This window comes from Capra hircus, chromosome 23, assembly GCF_001704415.2.
Source record: "Capra hircus breed San Clemente chromosome 23, ASM170441v1, whole genome shotgun sequence".
NCBI classification, from domain to species: Eukaryota; Metazoa; Chordata; class Mammalia; order Artiodactyla; family Bovidae; genus Capra; species Capra hircus.
The window spans coordinates 31059236-31080920 of NC_030830.1; the positions used below are offsets into that span (position 1 = coordinate 31059236).

General features: G+C 55.6%; 2 protein-coding genes across 2 annotated transcripts; one reads left to right on the plus strand and one right to left on the minus strand.

Moving 5' to 3' along the window:
- On the plus strand, nucleotides 2386–9468 carry TCTE1 (t-complex-associated-testis-expressed 1). Its single transcript, XM_018039274.1, has 4 exons — nucleotides 2386–3056; nucleotides 4638–5206; nucleotides 7214–7663; nucleotides 9168–9468. Exons 1-4 carry the CDS (start codon nucleotides 2759–2761, stop codon nucleotides 9375–9377), a joined length of 1527 nt encoding a protein of 508 aa, XP_017894763.1. The 5' UTR covers nucleotides 2386–2758; the 3' UTR covers nucleotides 9378–9468.
- On the minus strand, nucleotides 10044–17174 carry TMEM151B (transmembrane protein 151B). Its single transcript, XM_018039273.1, has 3 exons — nucleotides 16974–17174; nucleotides 14429–14869; nucleotides 10044–14012 (listed from the first exon to the last, which is right to left on the minus strand). Exons 1-3 carry the CDS (start codon nucleotides 17097–17099, stop codon nucleotides 12876–12878), a joined length of 1704 nt encoding a protein of 567 aa, XP_017894762.1. The 5' UTR covers nucleotides 17100–17174; the 3' UTR covers nucleotides 10044–12875.

Below are 21685 nucleotides of genomic sequence, written 5' to 3' on the forward strand. Positions count from 1 at the left end.
AAGAAGAAGGGACCACTGAGCAGGATGGTGAAGCCAGGCAGTTCTGTGAGAAAGGCCTGGAGAACCACGCTAGGTTCTGCTCCCACAGGCATGGCCCAAAGGCTGTCCAGGGTTGCATCTGGGACCAAGGGGAATCCCAGAATGTGTTAGACCAGAACTGTGGAGGGAGCCCCAGGCGTCCAGACGCGGAGCTGGCGTGAGCAGGGCTGGTGTGTTGTCCCTACCCTCCTCCTCCGGCCCAGACTGCCAGCCCTCCACCCCCACCCCGTCCTGTCCACACCTGAACACCACCACCACCTTGCCCTCACGTGTCCCCTGGATGAAGGGAAGCACCTCACTCAGACACCATCTCAGGTTAGTACTCAGAAGCAAGTCTCTAGGGCTTTACCTCCCCAGCCCAAACCGCTGTCCCTCAGAATGCCTGCGTCCACACACCCACTCCAGTACTCCTGCCAAATACTTTAAAAAATGTTTATTTATTTATTCAGAACACGGTACCTTCATTGCCTCCTGCAGGATCTTGCGTTGCGGCACACAGACTCTGTTTTTTTGTGGTTTCACGGGCTTAGTTGCTCCAGAGCACATGGGATCTTAGTTCCCCGACCAGGGATCGAACCCGTGTCCTCTGCGTTGCAAGGCGGATTCTTAACCACTGGAATATCAGGGAAGTCCCACTCGTCAAATATAATGAATATGATTCAAGTATTATCTCAGGGGAATCTCTGCAAAGCCTGCAGAGGAAGATATTACTGTGCCCTTTGATGGATAAGGAAACTGGCACTCAGACCGAGTAACTTGGCCAAGGTCACACAGCAAGTGCCTGGCAGAGCCAGAAATGCAAAGTCATCCAGGGCTTCCAAGCAGCATCCCCTCCCAGCCACACCCTCGGAGGGACCATGAGTCAAAAAGCGCCAGCTGCTTGTCCCACAATGCATGGACCCAATCTGTTTGTCAATTTGCATTTGATTTGCATAAGTGTGTCACCAAAATACATAGATATCTTCCTTACACTGCCCCCTCCTGCCTCTCTCTCTCTCTCTCTCTCCCCATCCCTTCCTCTCTCTCTCTCTCTCTCTCTCACACACACACACATTCACATAGCCAGGCTCTTCCTCCTTGAGATGCCTGGAGGACTGGGGAGCACCATCTGGTCCCCTCCATCTGCCAAGGACACCTTTGCTGGTTCACAGTGTTCCTTCCTGCCCACCGGCCACTACCCAGTGCATGGAGTCGGGGAGCTCCGTGCTGGGCTGAGCAGACCCTATTCTTCCCGAGGTCCTGGGGAGGGGACACTGCAGCACGGGTGCAGGAATGGACAAACAGGGTGACGGCACACCCGGATATATCCTCTGTCTTCAGCCCCAGATTTAGCTGCCTTGTAGCCTCCCACACTTTCCCGCTGCTGCTGTCTGGAATGCCCGGAGCCTGGGAGAAATAGGAAGACTGGGATGGGGAGATTGAGGGAGCGGCAAGCTAAAGCCCACTGAGGGAAGAGGAGAAGGTGCTGATGCCCTGGGCAGGGTATGGGCCTGGTTTCCCTAGCCTTCCCTTCTGGCCTGCACTGCCCAAAACAGTAGTCATTAGCCATCAGATTTTGAAGGTTTAAATACATATACCTAATAATTATATATATAACAATTTTTATATTGAGTACATGTTTAAATGTTTTGGACATACTGGGTTAAACACAAAGTTAATTTCACTTGTTTTCTCTTTCCTTTCTTAGTGTCTATAGGAGAAATTTTTAAATAGCCTATGTGGCTTGCATTTTGGCAGCCATTCTATTTCTATTTCTATACTTCAATTGGCCAGTACTGTTCTTCATCCCCTCCTCCTGGTTAGGCAGTTGTTTTTCTGTAAAATGCTTAGTGGCAAGGAGCTGTTTTGAACTAAATGTTTATCATACTTCAGCCTTTTGGCTGAACTTGATAGACTGAATTGTTGTTGTTGTTGTTATTTATGTACCAATTTTTGGCTGTATGGGGTCTTTGTTTCTGTATGGGGTCTTTGGGGCTTTCTCTAGCTGTGGAGAGTGGGCACACGGGCTTAGCTGCCCTGTGGAATGTGGGATCTTCCCCAACCAAGAATAGAACCCATATCCCTTGCATTGGCAGCCAGATTCTTAACGATGGGACCACCAAGGAAGTCCCAATAGCCTGAGTTTTAATCCACCTTTGTTATATATAAGCTGTGTAACTTTAGGCAACTCAGTTAACCTCTCTGAGCTTCAGTTTCACATCAGAAAAAAATTAGTCCATCAGCGCCTATTTCAAAAAGGCTTCTTTGAGAATCAAATGAGCTGATATACATAAAAAACTAAAAAAGGGACAGCATACAGCAATTGCTTGTAATTACTGCGTAGCTATTATTGTCTGAAATGTGGTTCTGCTGCTTGCTACAGCTTCGTGTGTCGCAGAAAGCTATGCCTCTTTGGATGCATTATTTTAGTCACTCTTCCCAATCATCTTATTGGTAACTGCTATCCTCATTTCACAGGGGAAGCATCTGAAACTCAAAAAGCTTCAATAACCAGCCCAAGGCCACCCAGCTGGTGGGGTTTGCACCTGGACCTGCTCTAGTCCAGAGACTGCCCCTTCAGAACCACCCTGTGCTATGTCTGTTGGTAAATGCCCACTGAAACCTCCCAAAATAACAACTCTCCCTGCTCCTCTTTCTCCAGGTTCCCGCCAGCGCCCAGGATCTGCCTGTCTGAGAAGCTCCCTGTCACGAGGCCATCAAGAAGGGGCCAGCTGTCCCTATGTTGCCAGCCCCCAGCATGCAGGAGACCCAGACAATAGAGTCACCGTCGATCCCCAGCCGGTCCTCAACCTCCACCCAGGACCGGTCTTCCACTGCGGGCCAAACTTCGAGCACAGCCCCACAGCCCTCAAAGCCTACCCCGATTATCCCACCCCTGGCCAAGTCCACGGGCCCAGGCTCTGGGTCTGTGGTCCGGCGGATGCGCAGGATCATCGCTGAGGATGCTGAGTGGTCGCTGGCCATCGTGCCCCTCCTCACAGAGCTCTGCATTCAGCACATTGTCAAGAACTTCCAGAGTGAGTCTGTCCCCTCCTCGCTTGGGAGAGAGAAGGCCAGGAGTGGGGCAGGGTGGGAGGGACGGCCTGGAGGCCAGGCCTCAGGGCTGGGTCTGGGGGCAGCCCCTGCCCTCTCCTACAATGTCCTCTTGTCTTGCTCAGTCCCTCAGTCATGTCCAAATCTTTGCAAACCCGTGGACTGCAGCACGCCAGGTTTCCCTGTCCTTCACCATCTCCCAGAGCTTGCTCAAACTCATGTCCATCGAGTTGGTGATGCCGTCCAACCATCTCGCCCTCTGTCCTCCCCTTCTCCTGCCTTCAATCTTTGCCAGCATCAGGGTCTTTTCTAATGAGTCAGCTCTTTGCATCAGGTGGCCAAAGTATTGGAGCTTCAGCTTCAGCATCAGTCCTTCCAATGAATATTCAGGTCTGATTTCCTTTAGGAAAATGTCCTCATCCCCATTCACCTCCTCCCTTCCGCCTACCCTGAGGCCAAGTCAGTTTCTCCAGCCATCCCCACTCCCAGGCCCCACCAGACACCTCCCCCATCCTGCCCTGTGACCTCTACATCTAGGCCCTCTCCTTACTTTTCCCACTCTGTCCAGCAAAGCCTGGCCCAAACCACATCTACCTCCTCCGCTAGAAAGCGCCCCGTTTGGCCGTCCTCCACTCTCTTGCAGTCTTCGATGGGCACGCATAGATCCTTGGTTTGTCCTGTACGTTAGTCTCTGTTAATGTTCATCCTTTTCAAAGATGAGTCACCAACCTCTCCTACCAGAGGGGGCCTCTCTGAGGACAGGGCCATCATGTTGTCTACGGCACCTGTCACCACCAGGCCTACAATGTACTCCTTTGACTTGTTCACAGCCTGCCTCCGCTAGTAAGATAGAGCGCTCCCCTCTGTTTAGTTCACGCTTGCATCCTCAGCACTCAGGATGCAAGGCTAGTACGTGGTACATAGTGTGCACGCGTATGCTCAGTCACTTCAGTCGTGTCTGACCCCTTGTGACCCTACGGACTGTAGCACTCCAGGCTCCTCTGTCTGTGGGATTCTCCAGGCAAGAATGCTGGAGTGGGTTGCCACGCCCTCCTCCAAGGAATCTTCCTGACCCGGGAATCAAACCCACGTCTCTGCCTCTTTTATACTGCCTGCATTGCCAGGCAGGTTCTTTATCACTAGCACCAACTAGGAAGCCTGTGATACATAATAGGTGCTCAATAAAAAAAAAAGTTTTTGTTTTTAAATGAATGAATCAAATCACATTGGGAGCCTCTGAAGTCAGGAGTTACCTCCTCCGCTAGATTAAGGAAAAACTGAGGGCTGGACTTGGGATTCTGTCTCAGACAGAGAGCTCCCTGAGACCAGATGCTAAAATGTCCACCTTCAACCAGGACCACCCCAGAGTCAGGGATGGTGTGTCCCTTCTCAGATCGAGCCTCCCTGGGAATGAAGGCTATCTCTTCTCACAGAAGGGCTCCCTGAAGACAGAGGAGGGTCTTCCCCTTTCCTGGGTGCCCCTAGACAGACAGGCTGAGCCCAGGGTACCACAGTGCAGTGTCCCCAACACTGTGCCTCCTATTTCCCTATTTTTGCTCCCAAAGACAACCCCATCCTGAAGCAGCTGCTCCCAGAGCATCAGAAGAAGGTCCTGAACCACCTGTCTCCTGACCTGCCACTGGCTGTGACCGCCAACCTGATAGATGATGAGAGCTACTGGCGCCGCTGCTGCACGCAGCGGTGGCCCGTGTGTCACGTGGACAATCATGGCGGCAGCTGGAAGCGCATGTTCTTTGAGCTGCACCTGGAGAACCTGCTGAAACACTTCATCCCGAACACCACCGACCCTGCAGTGATCCTCAACCTGCTGCCGCTCTGCAGGAACTACGTGCGCGCCATCCGGGTGGATCAGTTCCTTCCCCCCGTGCAGCTCCCGGCCCCGCCCCGCGGCGGCGATCAATCCGATTCTGGCAGCGAAGGGGAGATGGAGGAACCGGCCATGGACCACTACCAACTGGACAACCTGGTGGCTGGCCTGAGCCATCTGGAGGAGCTGGACCTGGTATACGGTGTGAAGGACTGTGGCATGAACTTCGAGTGGAACCTCTTCCTCTTCACTTACCGCGACTGCCACTCCCTGGCAGCCACCGTCAAGGCCTGCCACACCCTCAAGGTACCACCTACCCCAGCCTCCCCCTACCTCCCATTCTCAGCATCTCTCTGAGTCCCTCTCCCCTTCCCCTCCTCCTCCATCACCGCCTTCTTGCTCCTATTTCCTTCTTGACCAAGTGTCCTTGGTGACCCTGGACCAAGGTGGGTTCTGGGAATGCGGAAAGGCACAAGGTTCTGCCGGGCCCATTCACCAGCTATTAATCCAACACTCAACTGCACCCCGGGCCCTGTCCTAGGTGCTGAAGATTCCACAGTGAGCACAATTAGACCATATGTGCCCTCCAGCTGACAGTCTGGTGGGGATAAAAGGCACTAATCAGCAATCATATAAATGCGAAATTGCAACTCAAATAGGGTTGCCAGATTTACCAATAAAAATACGGGATGTCCAGTTAAATCTGAATTTCAGATACACAACAATTTTTTTTTTTTTTTAGGTTAAGTATGTCCCAAATATTCTGGTTGGAAGAAGGAGAGCATGCCAAGAATCAGAGGAGGAGGAAAAGGAGGACATGGCATTGTATCATAGAGTCCAGGGAGGGAGGCGTTTCAAGAAGAGGGGTGAGCAGCAGTGAGGTGGGATGGAGCTGAGGACCAGATGTAGCAAATTTGGAGGTCACTGAGGGGAAGCTATGTCAGTGGAGTGCCAGGAGCAGAGTCCAGATCAGAGGCATTTGTGGAAAGAGTGAGAGGTGAGGAGACAAATCCGCTTTTTCAAGAACTTGGCTGTGAAAGGAGAGAAAGGTAGAGCAGTAATGGATGAGGGGTTTGGGTTTCCTTAAGAAGAAACTTGCATGTGTTTCAAATCAATGTATAAAAACAAAAACAAATGGATCCTAATCAAATGCATACGCTTTTGCACAGCAAAAGAAACCATAAAACAAAGAAACAACCTTCAGACTGGGAAACATATTTGAAAACAATGCAACAGACAAGGGCTTAATTTCCATAACATACAAGCCGCTCACACAACTCAATAACAACAACAAAACAACCCAATCCAAAAATGTCCAGAAGACCGACACATTCCTCCAAAGATGGCCAACAGGCACTTGAAAAGATGCTCAACTTAGCTAATTGTTAGAGAAATGCAAATCAAAACTAGAGTGGGGTATCACCTCACAAAAGTCTAGGAGGGTGCAGCGAAGGGCTGACTCATCCAACAGACCTGGATTCAAAACCTGCCTCCACGGCTTAATCACCGTGTGACTCTGGGCAAATGAGGTTTCCACTCAAAGCCTCCATTTTCTCCTGTAAAATGCAGAGGACTCATTCGATCTCACTAGGATGTCGAGGGTTAGAGGTCATGGCTATGGAATGTTGCAGCAGCATGCCCAGCACGTAGTCATTACTCAATAAGTGGTAGTTTTTTCCCTACCAGTTGCCACCAATTCTGCACCACTGTCATACTGGGTAGACCTGCCCTGCCCAAAAGCCAGCTAGGTGGTCGAATCTTTTATCCCTTACTGCTCCACCTCTCTCCCCCTTCCCAGCCAAGTTCTTCTCTCTCTCTTTTTACTATTTATTTATTTGGGTGGGTCCTATATGCAGCATGGCCTTCCTTGATGACTCAAGGAGTAAGGAATCCTGCAGTGCAGGAGACACAGGGGATGTGGGTTCGATCCCTGGGTCGGAAGAATGCCCTGGAGGAGGGCATGGCAACCCACTGCAGTATTCTTGCCTGGAGAATCCCGCGGACGGAGAAGCCCAGTGGAGTACAAGTCATAGGGTCGCAAAGAGTTGGCCACAACTGAAGGGACTGAGCACACACACAGCTGCAGCATGCGGGATCTTCTATCTTTACTGCAGCATGTGGGTTCCACCTCTCATACCAGGGATCTAATCTGAGCCCCCTGCACTGGGAGCTCGGAACCCCAGCCACCGAACAGCCAGGGAAGACTTCCCCCTAGCCAGGTTCTTGAAAGGGCAGAACCTCGGGCATTCCTGGGGCTCCCTCCTCTACCTGGGGGAGGTATGTAGGCAGGCACATTCTTCCTGCTGCCCACAGATCTTCAGGCTGACCCGAAGCAAGGTGGATGATGACAAGGCGCGCATCCTAATCCGCAGCCTCCTGGACCACCCGGCCCTGGAGGAGCTGGACCTATCCCACAACCTCATCGGGGACCGGGGTGCGCGCGCCGCCGCCAAGCTGCTGAGCCACAGCCGCCTGCGCGTGCTCAACCTCGCCAACAACCAGGTGCGTGCGCCCGGCGCCCATTCGCTGGCTCACGCCCTGGGGCACAACAGTAACCTCATCTCCCTCAACCTGCGCCTCAACTGCATTGAGGATGAGGGCGGCCAGGCGCTCGCCCACGCCCTGCATACCAACAAGTGCCTCACCACACTGCACCTCGGGGGCAATGAGCTGTCCGAGCCCACCGCGACCCTCCTGTCCCAAGTGCTCACCATCAACACCACGCTCACCAGCATCAACCTGTCCTGCAACCACATCGGGCTGGTAAGCCAGGGCTTCTAGGGCACTCACGGCCAAGGGGAGGCCCTGGGACTTTGGGCGGAGGGCTTGGAATCTGACTGCCAACGGTACTTACCGGGAAATTGCTAGGACCACGGGCTTTACCCAGTTCTCACCCCAGCTCTGCCATTTAGCACTTGGTTACAGTTACTTAACCTTTGGGACCGCCATTTCCCCATCTGTAAAATGCGAATAGAAATAGCATCTACCTCTAAGTATTGTTAATGGGAGGATTAAACAAGTTATAACTGTAAAGCAGTTAACCATTGCAGATACTAGCTAGGTCCTCAGTATTTACTAGTTGTTGCTACTACTCGGGATTCTATACTATGCTAGGCACCCAGTATCTGTTAGTTTTTCTCTAGCCCTCAACTTATGTAGTAAAATAGCCCCTAATTTATAGACGGAAAATAGTCTCAGAGAGGTTAGTGAGTTGCCCAAGAGCATCCAGTCAGGTTGAAAGCCTGGGTCCTTCCCAACAGACAGTGTCTTTCAAATCTTGATCAAGTCTCAGAGTAAGAAAAGCAATTTGCATGAGCACCTATTGAACACATACATCGATATGACATAATTGAAATTTAACTTGCACTGCTTGTGATATATGCTGATGTTTTCATGTTTCAGTGACCCATTGAATTGACTTTGCAACATACTATTGGGTCACAACCATAGAACACCAGCATTCTGCCTCCCAACAGGAAATTTTCTAACTGGAAGAGGGCTACCTAACCCAGAAGGGGCTGGAACTATGAGACCTAGAGAAGAGGGCCCTCCATGCACTCCAGTTAGAGCCCTGCACCCTCTACCAAGCCTCCCCAGAGGACAGTCTGGCTCACAGACACTGACTCCAGAGAGAGTGCTCCTGGCTACAAGTAACAGAAAGCTTAAATGGGAAATGGCTTAAACAAGAGGAATGTTCGCTGTGTCCCATGATCAGAAGCCCTGGAGAAGGGGGTTCTGAGGTTGCTGAGTTTCTTGGCTCAGTGCTTCTGAGCCACTTCTGCTCTGGCTACCCAGCCCCACGGCCGTGGGCCCACTCTCATGGGCCCAAGATGGCAGCTGTACTTCCCACAGGGCTATGCTCAGAGGCAGAAAGAAAGGAGACCACTCCTCTCTTTTCTTCCCTTTTACGAGAAAAAGCTTCCCAGATGCCACTCCCTCCAAACTTCTTCCTTATATCTCACGAGCCAGATTTGTCTCACGTGCTCGTGGCTGAACCAGAAGAGGGAGTCATTGTCCCTGCACAGCACCACGTTTTTCAAACCACTGGGCTTGAAAAGTCAATGCAGTGAATCTCAAGCACCATTTTTCTCAGAGACTAAGGTGGAACAGGATAGAAAATGCTACACAAAGTAGGAATTGTGTTGTGAAGTTGTTGTTCCCGTCACGTCTGTGTATCAGTATGTGTACGTGTGCACACATCCGCCCCTGTTTGTGTGGTCCTGAGTTTTGGTGGAAAGTGACCCTTTCCCTTGTATTCCTGACCCAGGATGGTGGGAAGCAGCTCCTGGAAGGCATGTCAGACAACAAGACCCTGCTGGAGTTTGATTTGCGCCTGTCAGACATCGCCCAGGAGAGCGAGTACCTCATCGGCCAGGCCCTCTGTGCCAACCGTGAAGCAGCCCGCCAGCGGGCCCTGAATCCCAGCCACCTCATGTCCCCAGTCACTGCCAAGGGCCCTGAGAGCCCTGTGGGATAAGATGGGAACAGGGCTGGGGCAGTGGCCAGACCTGGGTCACTGCCCCAGCCCCAACCCTCATTTCATGCCCCTGCCATGCCTGCTCTTGAGGGTCACCCTGGTCCTGAGGGAGGGGGAGGGGAGACCAAGACTATCCTTGGGGTGAGCAATTGAGGTTCTGCAGGGGTCTGTGAGGAGAGGAAGGAGCCTGGGATAGAGGTGGGAAGTGGGACTTACCCCTGGTGCCTAGGGAGAGGATATGAACGGACTCACTGAAATGACTGACTTCTTCCAAGAATATGGAAAGCCGACCCTTCGAGACTGTGAGGCCCAGACTCTCCCCCAGGAGCCGCCCATCTCCCCAACCACCCTCCTCCCTACCATTGTTCTCTCTACCAAACAGATCCTTGACCTTTTGACCTTCAAACACACTCTCTCCTCTACCCCAGGCTTCAGCAGAGCTCTGCCTGGCTCTTCCACCCTCACCTCTGCAGATGCCACCTCCCTCTTACTTGGCTCTGCTTAAGTCTTCCAGTTCTGCAGGTCATGCCACCCCTAGTCCACCCCACCCCCAACCTGAGAAGGAGGAAACAGAGGTGACGGGAGGGGCTCAGACCCTTCGGCCTCCCCAAAGAGCTGCTCACAGAACTGGGAGATGGTGAGAGAGGTGTGACCCTGGGAGGGAAGTCAGTGAGTCACCCGCAGCTTTATTACCCACCAGTTTGGTTCATACAATCTTTGCGCTTGGAAATCCACGACAGAAAGGCCACAGTGTGATGCACCCAGTTGACAGAGACCTGTCTTCTCCCCAGCCAGGCCCAGCCCACCCCACAAGCCCTTGTCCCAGGACACATAAAGCTTTCCAGGCACCCTCCATGAGTCCCCATCACTCTATGACCACCGCCCTGGGGCCACACCCACAGGAATCACATCTCCCCATGAGGCCATGAGAGGATCTCCTGATGGATTCAGGCTGAGCCCCAGGGCCCATGCTCCGCAGACTGAACCCCCAGCCCCGTTTCCAAAGGGTGGGTCACAGGCTGCAATCACAGCCTAGGAGCGCTTTCCAGGGACTCCTTCCAACAAGCAGGCATGGAGCAGAGCACCAAAGGGGGCTTGGGAGTGACCTCACGTGTGTGCCTGTCTGGGCAACTTCGAGTCTGTCTGTGCCTGACACCCTCTGACAGTTCCGGAGTGCAAACTTATAGGTGTGAGGGTGTGTGTGAGTGTGTGAGTGTACATAGCCACAGCTGCTAGCAGAGGTTCTAATTAGAGAAACAAGAACATTCAGTGTAAAGTTTAATTTTAGAGATTAATTTTTCTGGTATTCGTTTTCCCTGGCAATCAATAAAGCTACCAAGAAAATAGACCAAAGACTTGGTTTCTCTCTAAGTCTGTGCATATGTGGGAGGTGTGAGGCTGTCAGTGTGAGAAGACCTAGGCAGAAATGGTCAATACAGGCAAAAATAATCACAGCCCCTCCCCTCTCTCCTCCTCCCAGCTCAGGCTCTGTCTCAGGCATCTGCCTGAGGTGGGGAGCTGAGTTCTTCCCTTCCCCAGAGCCATGAGGTGGCCAGGATGCCCCAGACAAGGGTGTGACATCTGGGTGCCAGCTGGCCAAGAACTGGGTACCAAGGCCACAGCTCACCACCTGTACCTCACAGACATCCATTCAAAGGAAAGAGGGGCGCTCCAACCCCCAGGCCCCTGAAGAGCACAGTGCTGGCAGCTAGGTGGGCACTGCTGCCCAGGGAAACCTAGTGGGCAGCTGTCCCCTCCTGCCCAAGCCTCCCCTTCTCCGGCCTCCTCCCCTTCCCACTCAGCCATCTCCACCTGAAAGTTAAGCTCAACCCCAATGTGCCACAGGCCATGGTGTCCCCACAATCTGTGCCCTCCCCCCAACTCCCCAGGGAAGGGGAGCAGGGGAGCCAGAGGAGATGTTGCATAGGTGGAGGCCACACCCCAGGCGGTGCGGGCCTGGCCAGGCTGGAGGAGGAGGGGAGAAGAGCAGCTCTGATGGCTCAGATGAAGTGAGAAGCATCAGGGGCGAGCCTCAAGGCCTAGGTTTATCCTCTCTGGCTGCAAATGTGAGCTCACTCCCTGGGGGCTAAGTCAGCTGGGAAAACTTTAGCCAGGGGAGCTGGGCGGGCAGGGGTTTTGTACACAGACATGCACACGGAAGTACATCAGGGTAGGAGTGATGGGGGACAGCACATGGGGCCAGCACCCTGGTGTGGTGATGGCATGCCCCTTTGAAGACCCTGGGACACACAGCAGGGCTTCAGCTCACGGGCTAGGGGAGGACAGAGGGATCAGGCAAGATTTAGAGAATTCCTGCCTCTGACCCCACCACTGGAACGGAGCTTCCAGCTGGGCTCGAGACAAGGTCCTCAGCCCCTCAGAGGCTCAGCTGGCGGACGACCACTATCCACTCCTCCCCACCAACACAGGGGAACCAAGGGGTGGCCCCCACGGACACCCCCACCTTTGAGGGTCTTTTCGTGACCCTCTCCTCTTCGACCCCCACTTGCTTCCTGAGTTCTCTGTTGTCACCCAGGCCTGCCTCCTAGTCTCCCCGCTGAGTCGTATGCCTTGGTCAGCTTGAAGGAATGCCGCCCGAAGGAGGTGCCCTCCCAGAACCTAGGCAAGGAGGCTAAAGTTTAAACGACTGAGGTGCACTGACCTCCACAGTTTGCCTTCCTCCTCACCCTGGCAACAGCTCTTCAGAGCCAGGGAGCAGGCTGGGGAAGGAGAGCTGTGGTGAGTAGGCACCCCCAGGACCCAACCTCCTGGGGACCCCGGGAGATAAACAACAGCGGTGGGAGTGGCGGAAAGGAAACCCCGATCTTCGGATCTTGTCGGGGCCAGGGCCAAGAAGAGGAGAGCAACATCTCCAGGGCTTTGAGATGGAGTACCACGGCTGACACCTGGGCCTGGCCTCAGACCCACTGAATTCATTAGCTTGGCTGGAAGCCAGCCCTGCTGTTCTCCGAACCACTGCCCCCTTGGTAGAGAGAGGCCCCGGCAGGATCAGGTTGCAGCGAGGAAAGAAAGCCGGGCGGCCCTTCCCCCCGGCCTCCAAACCTCCCCAGCTGCACAGCGAGGGCCTCTCCCTGGAGACGGAGCCCAAGACGGGTCGCAGGGCGCAGTCGCCACGTAACAGTCATTGGATCCATTGAAAGGCGGGACAGGGGATCTCCAACGTGCGAGTGTGTGTGTCGGAAAGGGAGGTGACCCGCTAGGAACTCAGGGGCGGGCAGGCCTGGAAGAGACGGCTCTGCCGGGGTGGGATTGTCTCCCCTCCCCCCAGCTGTCTCTTTTTGTACAGAAAGGTAGGGGGTGGTGTCGGATTGGCCCCATCTGAGTCTGGCCCACGCCCCCTCGCCTCCCACCTCCCCACCCCCACCGTTCCCAGCACGGCCTCGGCCACATTCGTGACTCCCCCTGCTGCACCCGCAGGACGCGCCGTCCGGCAAGGAGCAGGGAAGGAGACCGTCGGGCCGGTCCCGGGACCCGGGGTCACAGTGAGGTCTCTACGCAGGAGCCGTGGCGGTGCAGCGGCCGGTGGCTGTGGCCCAGACACCCCTCCTGACGGTGCACAATGAGCACGGGAAAGTAGAGGGCGTCGTGGTAGGGCGGCGGCGGCCCGGCCTCCTCCTCGTCGTCGTCCTCCTCGTCGTCCCCCATGCTGGCCTGGCTGGACAGTCGCGTCTGCTCGGTAGGGCAGCTCGCCTCGTTGACGCTCCCGCTCCGGCTGCGCCACAGGCAGCTGCGCCGGGAGCCGTAGAGGCGGCCAAGAGAGAAGCGGCTGCCTCCGCAGCCCGCCCCGACTCCTCCGGGCCCGGGGGCGGCCCGCGGGCTGGCGCAGATGCTCAGGGCGCTGCGCGAGAAGATGGACGAGCTACTGACCGCGCGCTGGCAGTGCTCGCAGCTGCGCCGGTACGGGGCCAGGCCCGCCGCTCCCGGTCCACCCACCCCGCCGTAGCGGCAGGTGGGCGCGTAGCCCCCGGCCGCGCCCCCAGGGCATCTCGCGCCCAGCCCCGCCAGGTCCATGAGCACCGCCTCCGAGTAGCTGGGCACCAGCTGCTGGTTGGAGCGGATGTGCCACTCGAGCTCCGTGCTGTCCACCGTGTTGACCCGCGGCAGGCGGTGCGTGAGCGGCGGCAGCAGCTCGTCGCTGGGACTGAGGCCGCCGCCAGCGCTGCCGCCTGCCGAGCCCGGGCCCTCTAGGCCAAAGAGCTTCTCTACGTGGTAGTGCGCGTAGGCTGTGCGGTACTCGGCCAGCACGCGCAGCGGCCACGACAGCGTGAGCAGCGCCGCGGCCCAGAAGGCGGACGAGCAGGCGTACCAGGGCGGCCTGGCCGGGTCGGGGAAGGCCACCATGAACTCGCGGAAGTCCACGTTCTTGAGATGCATGCCCTCGCGCGCCTCCATGTAGTCGTCCAGGCCCTCGTTCTCGGCGAAGAAGCGCGCACGCTGGCACAGGTACGCGTTCTCGGCCTCCACGCTGGCGAAACTGAAGCACTTGGTGAAGCGCAGCCGTGTGGCCGGCGCGCCCTCCAGCCCCACCAGCGCCTTGGACACGTCGCGGACGCCACAGCGCGCGTAGTCGAACTCAGCCTCGGCCACGTGCGTGTTCACGCGCTCATGGTAGACCTGCGGCGCCGGGGAAGGCGGCGGGGGTCGCTTCAATCCGCTCACCCTCGTCCTCCCCATGGCGGCTCTCGGCGCCTGATCGAACCCTCAGCCTGTCCTGGCTTAGCTCCCGGTTGGAGCCAGGTTAGGATCTTATCACCTCCAGAGACACAGACCCTGGAGTCAAGACTGCCGGGCTTCGAATCCCAGCTCCATCATATACTAGCTGTTTGACTTTGAAATTGGTAAAGTACTTAGAGCGGAACCTGTCTGCTAGTGTTTGCTGTTATTATTATGGTGGTGGTTACTGCTCTCCTGTGGCGGTGCCCACAAAAGCTCAGGGCTGGCTGTGCTCCGCCTGGGGACAGTTGGGCAGGGTCCCAGCAACCCCCCCCCCCACCATCTGGACCAGCCTGTGCTCCCCTTCAGCTCCTCACCTGGGTGGTGGTGTAGGCGTCTCCATTGCGGTATCGGGTGACTTGGCGCGTGCGGCGGACGTAGTGGTAGCTGATGGCCTTCCACCAGATACAGGGCGTGGCCTGCTGCATGCGGCCCACGCGCTCTCGCACGCTGCTCACGTCCACCCGGTGCTGCAGCTCGTGGCGGGCTTGGCAATGCCAGCACTCCACCAGGTAGACGGCATACAGCATGAGCAGGAAGGCCAGGGGGATGTAGACATAGCCGTTGGAGCAGGGGCTGTCGTGGTACATGAGGCTGTTGCCCTGGTAGGCGCTGCTGAAGGTGAGGCGGGTCACCGTGGTGACATGGCACCAGGCCACTGCCCCCAGGCAGCCGTACATGAGCAGCGAGAGCAGCAGGCACTTCCAGTGGGACTCACGGCAGAGGGACTTGGTGAAAGAGGGCTGGATGGGGCGCTGCTGCTCAGATGGGCAGGCAAAGGGCCGAGATGATTGGGGAGTGAGACAGAGTGGCAAGGACCCAGTACAGAGATGAATGCGGGAAGGGAGGGCCAGAGGCCAGCACCCGAGATGACAGGCAGAGACAGACAGGGATGTGGAGAGGAGTCAGACCAAGATGGGAGGCCAGGACCAGAGATAAACACAGAAGTGACCCAGAGTGAGACATAAGGACAGGAAAAAGGAACGGAATGCCAGTTTGGGGAAGTGCAGAGAGAGATACCCCAAGAGGCAAAGGGATCAAAGCCGGGGTGAAGGGAGAAGGCCCAGGTAGCAAAGAAGACACAGATGGATAGGATGGCACCCAGAGTAGTCCAAAGACAGATAAAAAGATGACAGTGAAACAGGAGAAAGTGTGGGTAGGGAAGACAGGGAGGACAGACAAGCATCAGCGAAGGCAGGTCCCCAGCCCGGACCCCTTCCAGGTATTCTAGGAAAGGAGGGAGGGGCCCACTAACATCCCTTTCCCACTTCACAGGTGGGGCCCTCCCTTCTTCCAGAACCTAGGAGGAGCCACTTCCTGGGACCCATCCACCTCCCTCATACCTCCCAGGAAACCCCAAGCGCTGTCTCCTTCCCCACACTCTGGACCCCAGGTCCCTAGCAAGTCTCCCTAACATCCTACCCCTGTTCTAAGATGGGAAACAGTGGGTTTGTGTCCCTGAGCAGCAGGTGGTCCAGGAGGAAATATCCAGATGGGCAGAGGCATATGGCTGGGGAGAGGGGATGGGAGACAGGGGTGGGGGTGGGAGGCAAGGAGGAAGATGTTTGCGGCCCAGCCCTTTGTCAAGAGAAAACAGTTCTCAGTACCCAGGCTTGTTAAAGTACTAAATCATGTTCTGCCCTGCGGTGCTCCTGGTGAGTTGTTTATGTATCTGGCTCCTCCACTAGACTGGGTGCTCCTGAAAGCAGGGCCTCATTCTCTTTGCATTCTGGGTGCTGGCACCCACAGCCACTCAAGGACAAGTATACTGAGTCAGATGTCTGGTGGTGGCCTGGGCTTTCCCTCTGCTCCCCGCACCGTCTAGCTTTAGGAACCTTCCACACACCCTCCTGCTGAGATCCTGACTTATTCTTTCCATTCCCCTGCCTGGACCTGGAGGCTCCCCAGGGGAAGGGAGAGAAGATAGAGGGAGGAAAGGCACAATAACAGGCAGTGGGCCCTGGACTGGTGTGAAATCCAAGGAAAGATCTGGAAGTACAGATAGGTGGCTGGGTTAGGAAATAGTACTCAGCATATGCAGACAAGATTAGGGTGCATGTGCCTTTGTGGGAGCCTCACCCTTGGGGAGTACAGATGTGCCCCTTTGCATGCCCACTTGAGTGTGTGCCTGTCCCAGTGAGAGTGTGTGGGAAAGGGGCCCTCCCTGCAGGTCCTGCTTGTGTGCTTCTGCCCTAGTGCAGTGTGCAGCGTGTGCACGAGCGTGCATGGGAGACTGGGGAGCCCCTGGTACTTTCCTTCATCGCTTTGTCTCCAGGTTTAGTATGCCCCCAACGAGGGGCAGGTATGCTTGGTACCAACACCTTGAAGGATTCCTGGGAGTCCCCTGGAGGGGGATGCTACACGGACCTTGGATGAGAGAGGCACATCCCCCACACAAACAGTCCCAGTGACCTCAGGGGGGCCGGCTCCTGCACACATTTGACCTTCTTAGGACCCCAGCTCAGGTAACACCACCGTTTCCTCCGTGGACCTGGCAGGTACTCTCCTGCCTCCCGCAGCCCCTCTAAGTCACCCTTCCTGGCCTTCTAGAGAGTATCTCCCTCCGCGAGATAGGATCCCGGCTACCGTCCCCACCCCCACTCACCCGGGGTCCACGAGGCTCCGCCCCTAGGCCCCTCCCCCTGCCCGGGACCCCCGAGCCCCGCCCCCGGCGCGGCCCCTTCCCCGACACCGCGGACAGCTCCGGCCGCCGGGCGGGGGCAGCGGCGCGGGACTGCGGCTGCGGCGGCCGGCTCGGGGTGCGGGGCACCGGGCGCGCTGCGGCGGAACCGGCGGGGGAAGGGGCGCCACGCCCGGGGAAGGGACGACCGCGCCCGGGGAAGGGGCGCCACCGGCTCTCACCTCCTCTCGGGCGGGGCCCTCGTCCGTAGTCGCCGCCGCCGTGGGCTCCTCCGGGACCCCGGGGCCGCCACCGCCGCCGCCGCCGCCGCCGCCGCTCTCTCCCGCGGCCGAGCCAGGGGGGGACATGGCGTAGAGGGGGCGCGTCGAGCTCAGGGCCTCCCGGGGGGCTGCCGGGGGCCGGGGGCATCCTGCGCCGGCCCTGGGGAGGGGGGCGGAGGGGGCGGGGCCCTCGCTGCTCCCCACCCCCCGCCGGGGGGAGGGGGCCTGGAAAGGGCACCACGGGTAAGGGGCTTGGGGATGGGGATGGGGAGGCGGGCTGGGGGGGCCGGGCTGGGGGGGCCGGGGCCGGGGGCGGGTGTCACCTTGAGGCCCTCGCGGCGCCGCTCCGCCTCCCGCCCGCTCCCGCCGCCGCCTTTTGTCTGAGCGGAGCTGGAGCCAGCGCGCCCCCCCTCTTCCTCCCAGCACAGGAGCCCCGCCCCCGGCCCCCCAAACTCCGCCTTCCCCAAGCCTATCTAACTGCCACCCCAAAGGGGACAAGCAACAGGGGCTCCCGGCACCCCTTCCTCTCTCCCAGCCCCGCTCACTACCCGCACCCCCGCCATCCTTCTTCCGAGGAGGAGAAACTAAGCCCAAACTCCTCTGGGTCTATTCGCGGAGGGGGCGCCAGCGGCCAACTAACATCCCTCCCCACCGTTGGTTCTCGCAAGTTCCCAGGGCTGAGGGTGGGGAGAGGAAATTGAGTTTGGGAACCCTAGGCAAGATCCTCATTCCCAGTTGGATGGTAAAGGGTTAAGGCAGGAGCCAGACTTCAGAGGCCAGACCCAGCTGAACAAGGTTGGGAAAGGCTGAAAAGGAACAGATCGGAGCTGGATGTGAGGAAGGACTAGCAGAGGGCAGAAAAGAAGATATTGAAACCAGCCTTCACTGAACTAGCTCTCTATCCTAGAAGAAAAGCCCCAGAGAAGCAATGAAGTGTGTCCATTGCCCTAGACTGGAGATCAGGAAACCTGGGAAGAGATTCTTAATCCTGGCTCTGTCATTAGCTGTGTGACCTTGGGCAAATGCCCTCCCCTCTCTGAGCCTTAGTTTCCCCATTTGTGCAGTGAGAAAGTTGACTGAGCAATCTCTAAAGCTCTGACTTTGGGTGTAGGAGGCCAAGTCATAGGTCACAGGCCAGGCTTAGTGACTGCAGGTCGCCTGTCCCTTCGTGTCATCCACCCACAGTGGTCTTTCCCACCCCAGTTAGGGGCAGAAAGAAAGCTGCCATTCATTCATTTCTGAATGCATCCATTCAATAAAAAAGTATTAAGAACATACTGTGCCCCGTATAGAAAGGCAAAATATAATTTCCCATCTTCAAGGAGCACAAAGTCTAACGGGGAAGAAGGACATGGAAGCCTGTCATTGTGAAGAATAAGATGAAGGCTATGCTTGATCCGTCTGTGTGTGCACAGCCACCAAGGAAGGCTGTTGTGTGTCATATGCTACATTAGTCTTTGACAAACAGTGACTTTCCCCATTTACCCACAAGGAACCAAGGCAGAGAGGAGGTGAGGGGCTTACTCAAGGTCACCTGCTGGTACTCACAGAATGGTCCTAGAATCCAGACCTTTCCCATTCAAAAGTCCATGGGGATCTTCAGGGGTAGGAGGTCAGCTTGAGGCAAAACCTGGATATCTGATCTTTGGGAATAGAGGACAAGCCCACTGCTCTGCTGACAGTCCTGCCCCTCATCTGGGGCAGAAGAGCCTCTGCCTTCACCCACACGCCCACCCCCCTACTCTTGGTTCTGTCTCCATGTTGCTACTCTTCTCTTTCCAGGGAAGGTGAAGGGGACTCTCAGTCTGCCTGTCACTTCAGGACTACCCAGCCTGTGTGATCCTCCCCAGGTCAGTGAGTCCATCCTCCCTGCCCAAACCAAGGGAGAGTATGGTCCCAAAAGGCATGGTTCTCCTTCATCCCCATGGCAGAGGAGGAATCTCACTTGCTGGCTCATTCCAACGTCTCTCTCCTACCCATAATTTTTGAGAAGTCCTGCCCACAGTTAATTCTAACTCCTCTTCTGGTTTCGGTTCATTTCACCTAATTCAGTACTTACTGCAGATAGAAAGCGGAGGTCCTAATCCTGGCCTTTCCTAACCCAGATAGGATCTTCACACTCCCCATTTAGTTGTTCTAATCTTCCTCCTGTCCTCCAGCCCCACTGCCTTCCTGGCTCCACTTCAGGGGGCTTTGGAAGAGAGCTCAACTTCTTCTGGCCAACCCCAGAGCTTTCAAGAGATAAAAGACCACCTCCTCTTTCTCCATACACAGGCATTACCCGTCCTTGGAAGCCCAGAGAAGAAAGGGGGCTGTGGAAGGAGCCAGCTGACCAGCTGGTCACCATGGCAACTGGGCCTGTTTCCTGAAGATGAGTCTGGCTGGAGTGGGCAGAGATGGGGAGTGGGAGCGTGACAAAGGGAACCAGAAAACAAGAGAGAGAAGAGGACCTTGTAGAAGACTGGGTGGGACTGAGGGAATGAAGTCAGGACCTGGATTATGCTGTGACTTGAGTCAAAGTCCCCAGGTCATCTTTCCAGATGACACTGCCATGGTCCTTGTCCCCATTCCTAAATTGTACCTTCCTATTGGAGTGCAGACTAGGTGCTGGAAGCAGTCAGTGACTCAATGCTGACCTCATGTGGCCAGAAAAGGGGCTGCCACATACCTGTTAGGGTTTAGAGCCAGACTCGGGTAGGTTTCTGACTAGGTTAATGGGGTAGGTTTTTCCTTAAAATCAGGCTGTGGGTATAACACAGGTGCTCACTGCACACCCTTGAGTTCTTGTGTCCTTGCAAACGGCTCAGATGCCCGCAACTTCTTAGACCTTCATGAAGGAAAGAAAGTCATTGAAAACATTGTTTGTTTGTTTTTATTTGGCTGCACCTGCACCGGGGCTTAATTGTGGCATGCAGGATCTAGTTCCTTGACAAGGAATCGAACTTGAGCCTCCTGAACTGGCAGCTCAAAGTCTTAACCCTTGGACTACCAGGGAAGTCCCTCACTGAAAACATTTTTAAAGTTTTGTACCAGGAACAGGAAAACACAGCTCTACACTTTCAGATTGTTTGACCTTGGGCAAGTCAACTCACCTTTCTGGGCCTCAGCTTCCCAGCTTTAAAATGGAGATCATTTTGAAGTGGTTAAGGTCTGTATTTTTGCTCCAGCCTTTGAGATTGGGAGAGGAACAGGTCGGGGGAGGAAGTTGAGGATGTCTTAAGTCACAATGACCCCAAGGGAAGGAGATGCCTCATTTTCCTTGGGCTTTCCCCTCATGGCTCTTCACCCTCTCATGCTCAAAACATCCTCCCCACTCCAGCCTTCAGGGGGGGATGGAGACCAGTGGGTCACCTCCTCCCAACTGTCCTCCCCTCTCCTTTCTCCCTCCACTCACCCCCTTCCCAGAGACTAGGTACTTCCTTCCAGCCCTCTTCCCTTCTCATTTCCAGTTCAAATGGAACCTCCTCTACCGCTCACCCCATTGGGTAGTTGGCCCCATGTTGTGCCCCTCCAGCGTCCTGTTCTCACGCCTATCTTAGCCCAATCACTCTGAGCTGTAACTGCTAGGGGGTTTTGAAGGCTGGAACCATGGGACAGTTTTTTGTTTGTTTGTTTGTTTGGGGGGGGGGGATGGTAGTTGTTGGTTATTACTGTTACTGTGAGCCTCCGTTTTGCTTCCAACAGAGAGAACAATGTCAGGCATATAGAAGAAGCTCCTTACATGTCTATCAAATGGATGAATAAAATGAGGTTTCATGGGGAGGGTGGGAGGGAAACTGGTTAGTAGCTGCGTGTTCACACCCTAGCTTCCTTCCTTCAAAGCCAGAGTTGGGAAAGGGAGATGTTTTCTTGGGGGGGATTTTTCTAAGAGCATTTCTGGAACTTGGGGTAGGGGATAAATCTTGGGCAGCTGATTTGGGGCTCACCACGTGGGTGGGATTTGCCTACAGCCTCCTGAGGCTAGGCCCAGGGAAAATAGGGATGGGGAAAGGGGAAAGATGTGCTGGTATTAGGGCTGAGGCTGCCAAGGGGACCTCAGCAGAGTGCTGCCCAGAATGTCTGGGGCCTCCCCATCCTGGCCCCACCATGAGGAACTACACTTCCCCAACCAGATACTGTTACTGTCTGAGACCAGTATTTTATCCCTGTGAGGAATGACCACTCTGCTTTTTTAGACCACAGTCTTTTCAACAGAAAAACCACTTGCGAAAAGCACATCCTCATGTCCAATTCTATGTGATCTGAAAAACTGACACAGGAGACTCTGTCTCCAGAACCCAAAGGGAGAACTCCTTTAAAGACATGGGTGTCCCCTTTGTCTCCGGGAAAAGCAAGAGAAATTGAGAGTAGTGGGCCGGGCACAGGTAGCAACGCTTCCCCGTCCCACCTCCCACGTGCCCTCCCCAGAAGACGCCCAGCTTGTGCAGATGATTAACATATATTCCTCTTAAACGAAAGAATGAATGAATGGGAAAATGAATGAAGAAAACAGAGGAAGTGAAGGAAGGAAAGAAAGAATGCAGGGAATTCATACATGGAATGAAGGGAGGGGGAAAGAGTGAATGAATGGACCGCTGGATGAATGAATGAACGGGTGAGTTAACGCAAGAGTGAGTCAGGACCGGGGAACCCCTGACTCCGAGCCAAAGCAGAGGGCGGGGTAAGGGGGATTC

Excerpts from the sequence above, each read along its gene's own strand:
- TCTE1 (XM_018039274.1), top strand. The coding sequence starts at position 2,759 with ATGTTGCCAGCCCCCAGCATGCAGGAGACCCAGACAATAGAGTCACCG. Across the intron at positions 3,057-4,637 it reads CATTGTCAAGAACTTCCAGA|ACAACCCCATCCTGAAGCAG; the intron begins GTGAGTCTGTCC and ends TTGCTCCCAAAG. Across the intron at positions 7,664-9,167 it reads CCTGCAACCACATCGGGCTG|GATGGTGGGAAGCAGCTCCT; the intron begins GTAAGCCAGGGC and ends TTCCTGACCCAG.
- TMEM151B (XM_018039273.1), bottom strand. The coding sequence starts at position 17,099 with ATGTCCCCCCCTGGCTCGGCCGCGGGAGAGAGCGGCGGCGGCGGCGGC. Across the intron at positions 14,870-16,973 it reads AGGGCCCCGCCCGAGAGGAG|CAGCGCCCCATCCAGCCCTC; the intron begins GTGAGAGCCGGT and ends CCATCTGAGCAG. Across the intron at positions 14,013-14,428 it reads ACGCCTACACCACCACCCAG|GTCTACCATGAGCGCGTGAA; the intron begins GTGAGGAGCTGA and ends CCGGCGCCGCAG.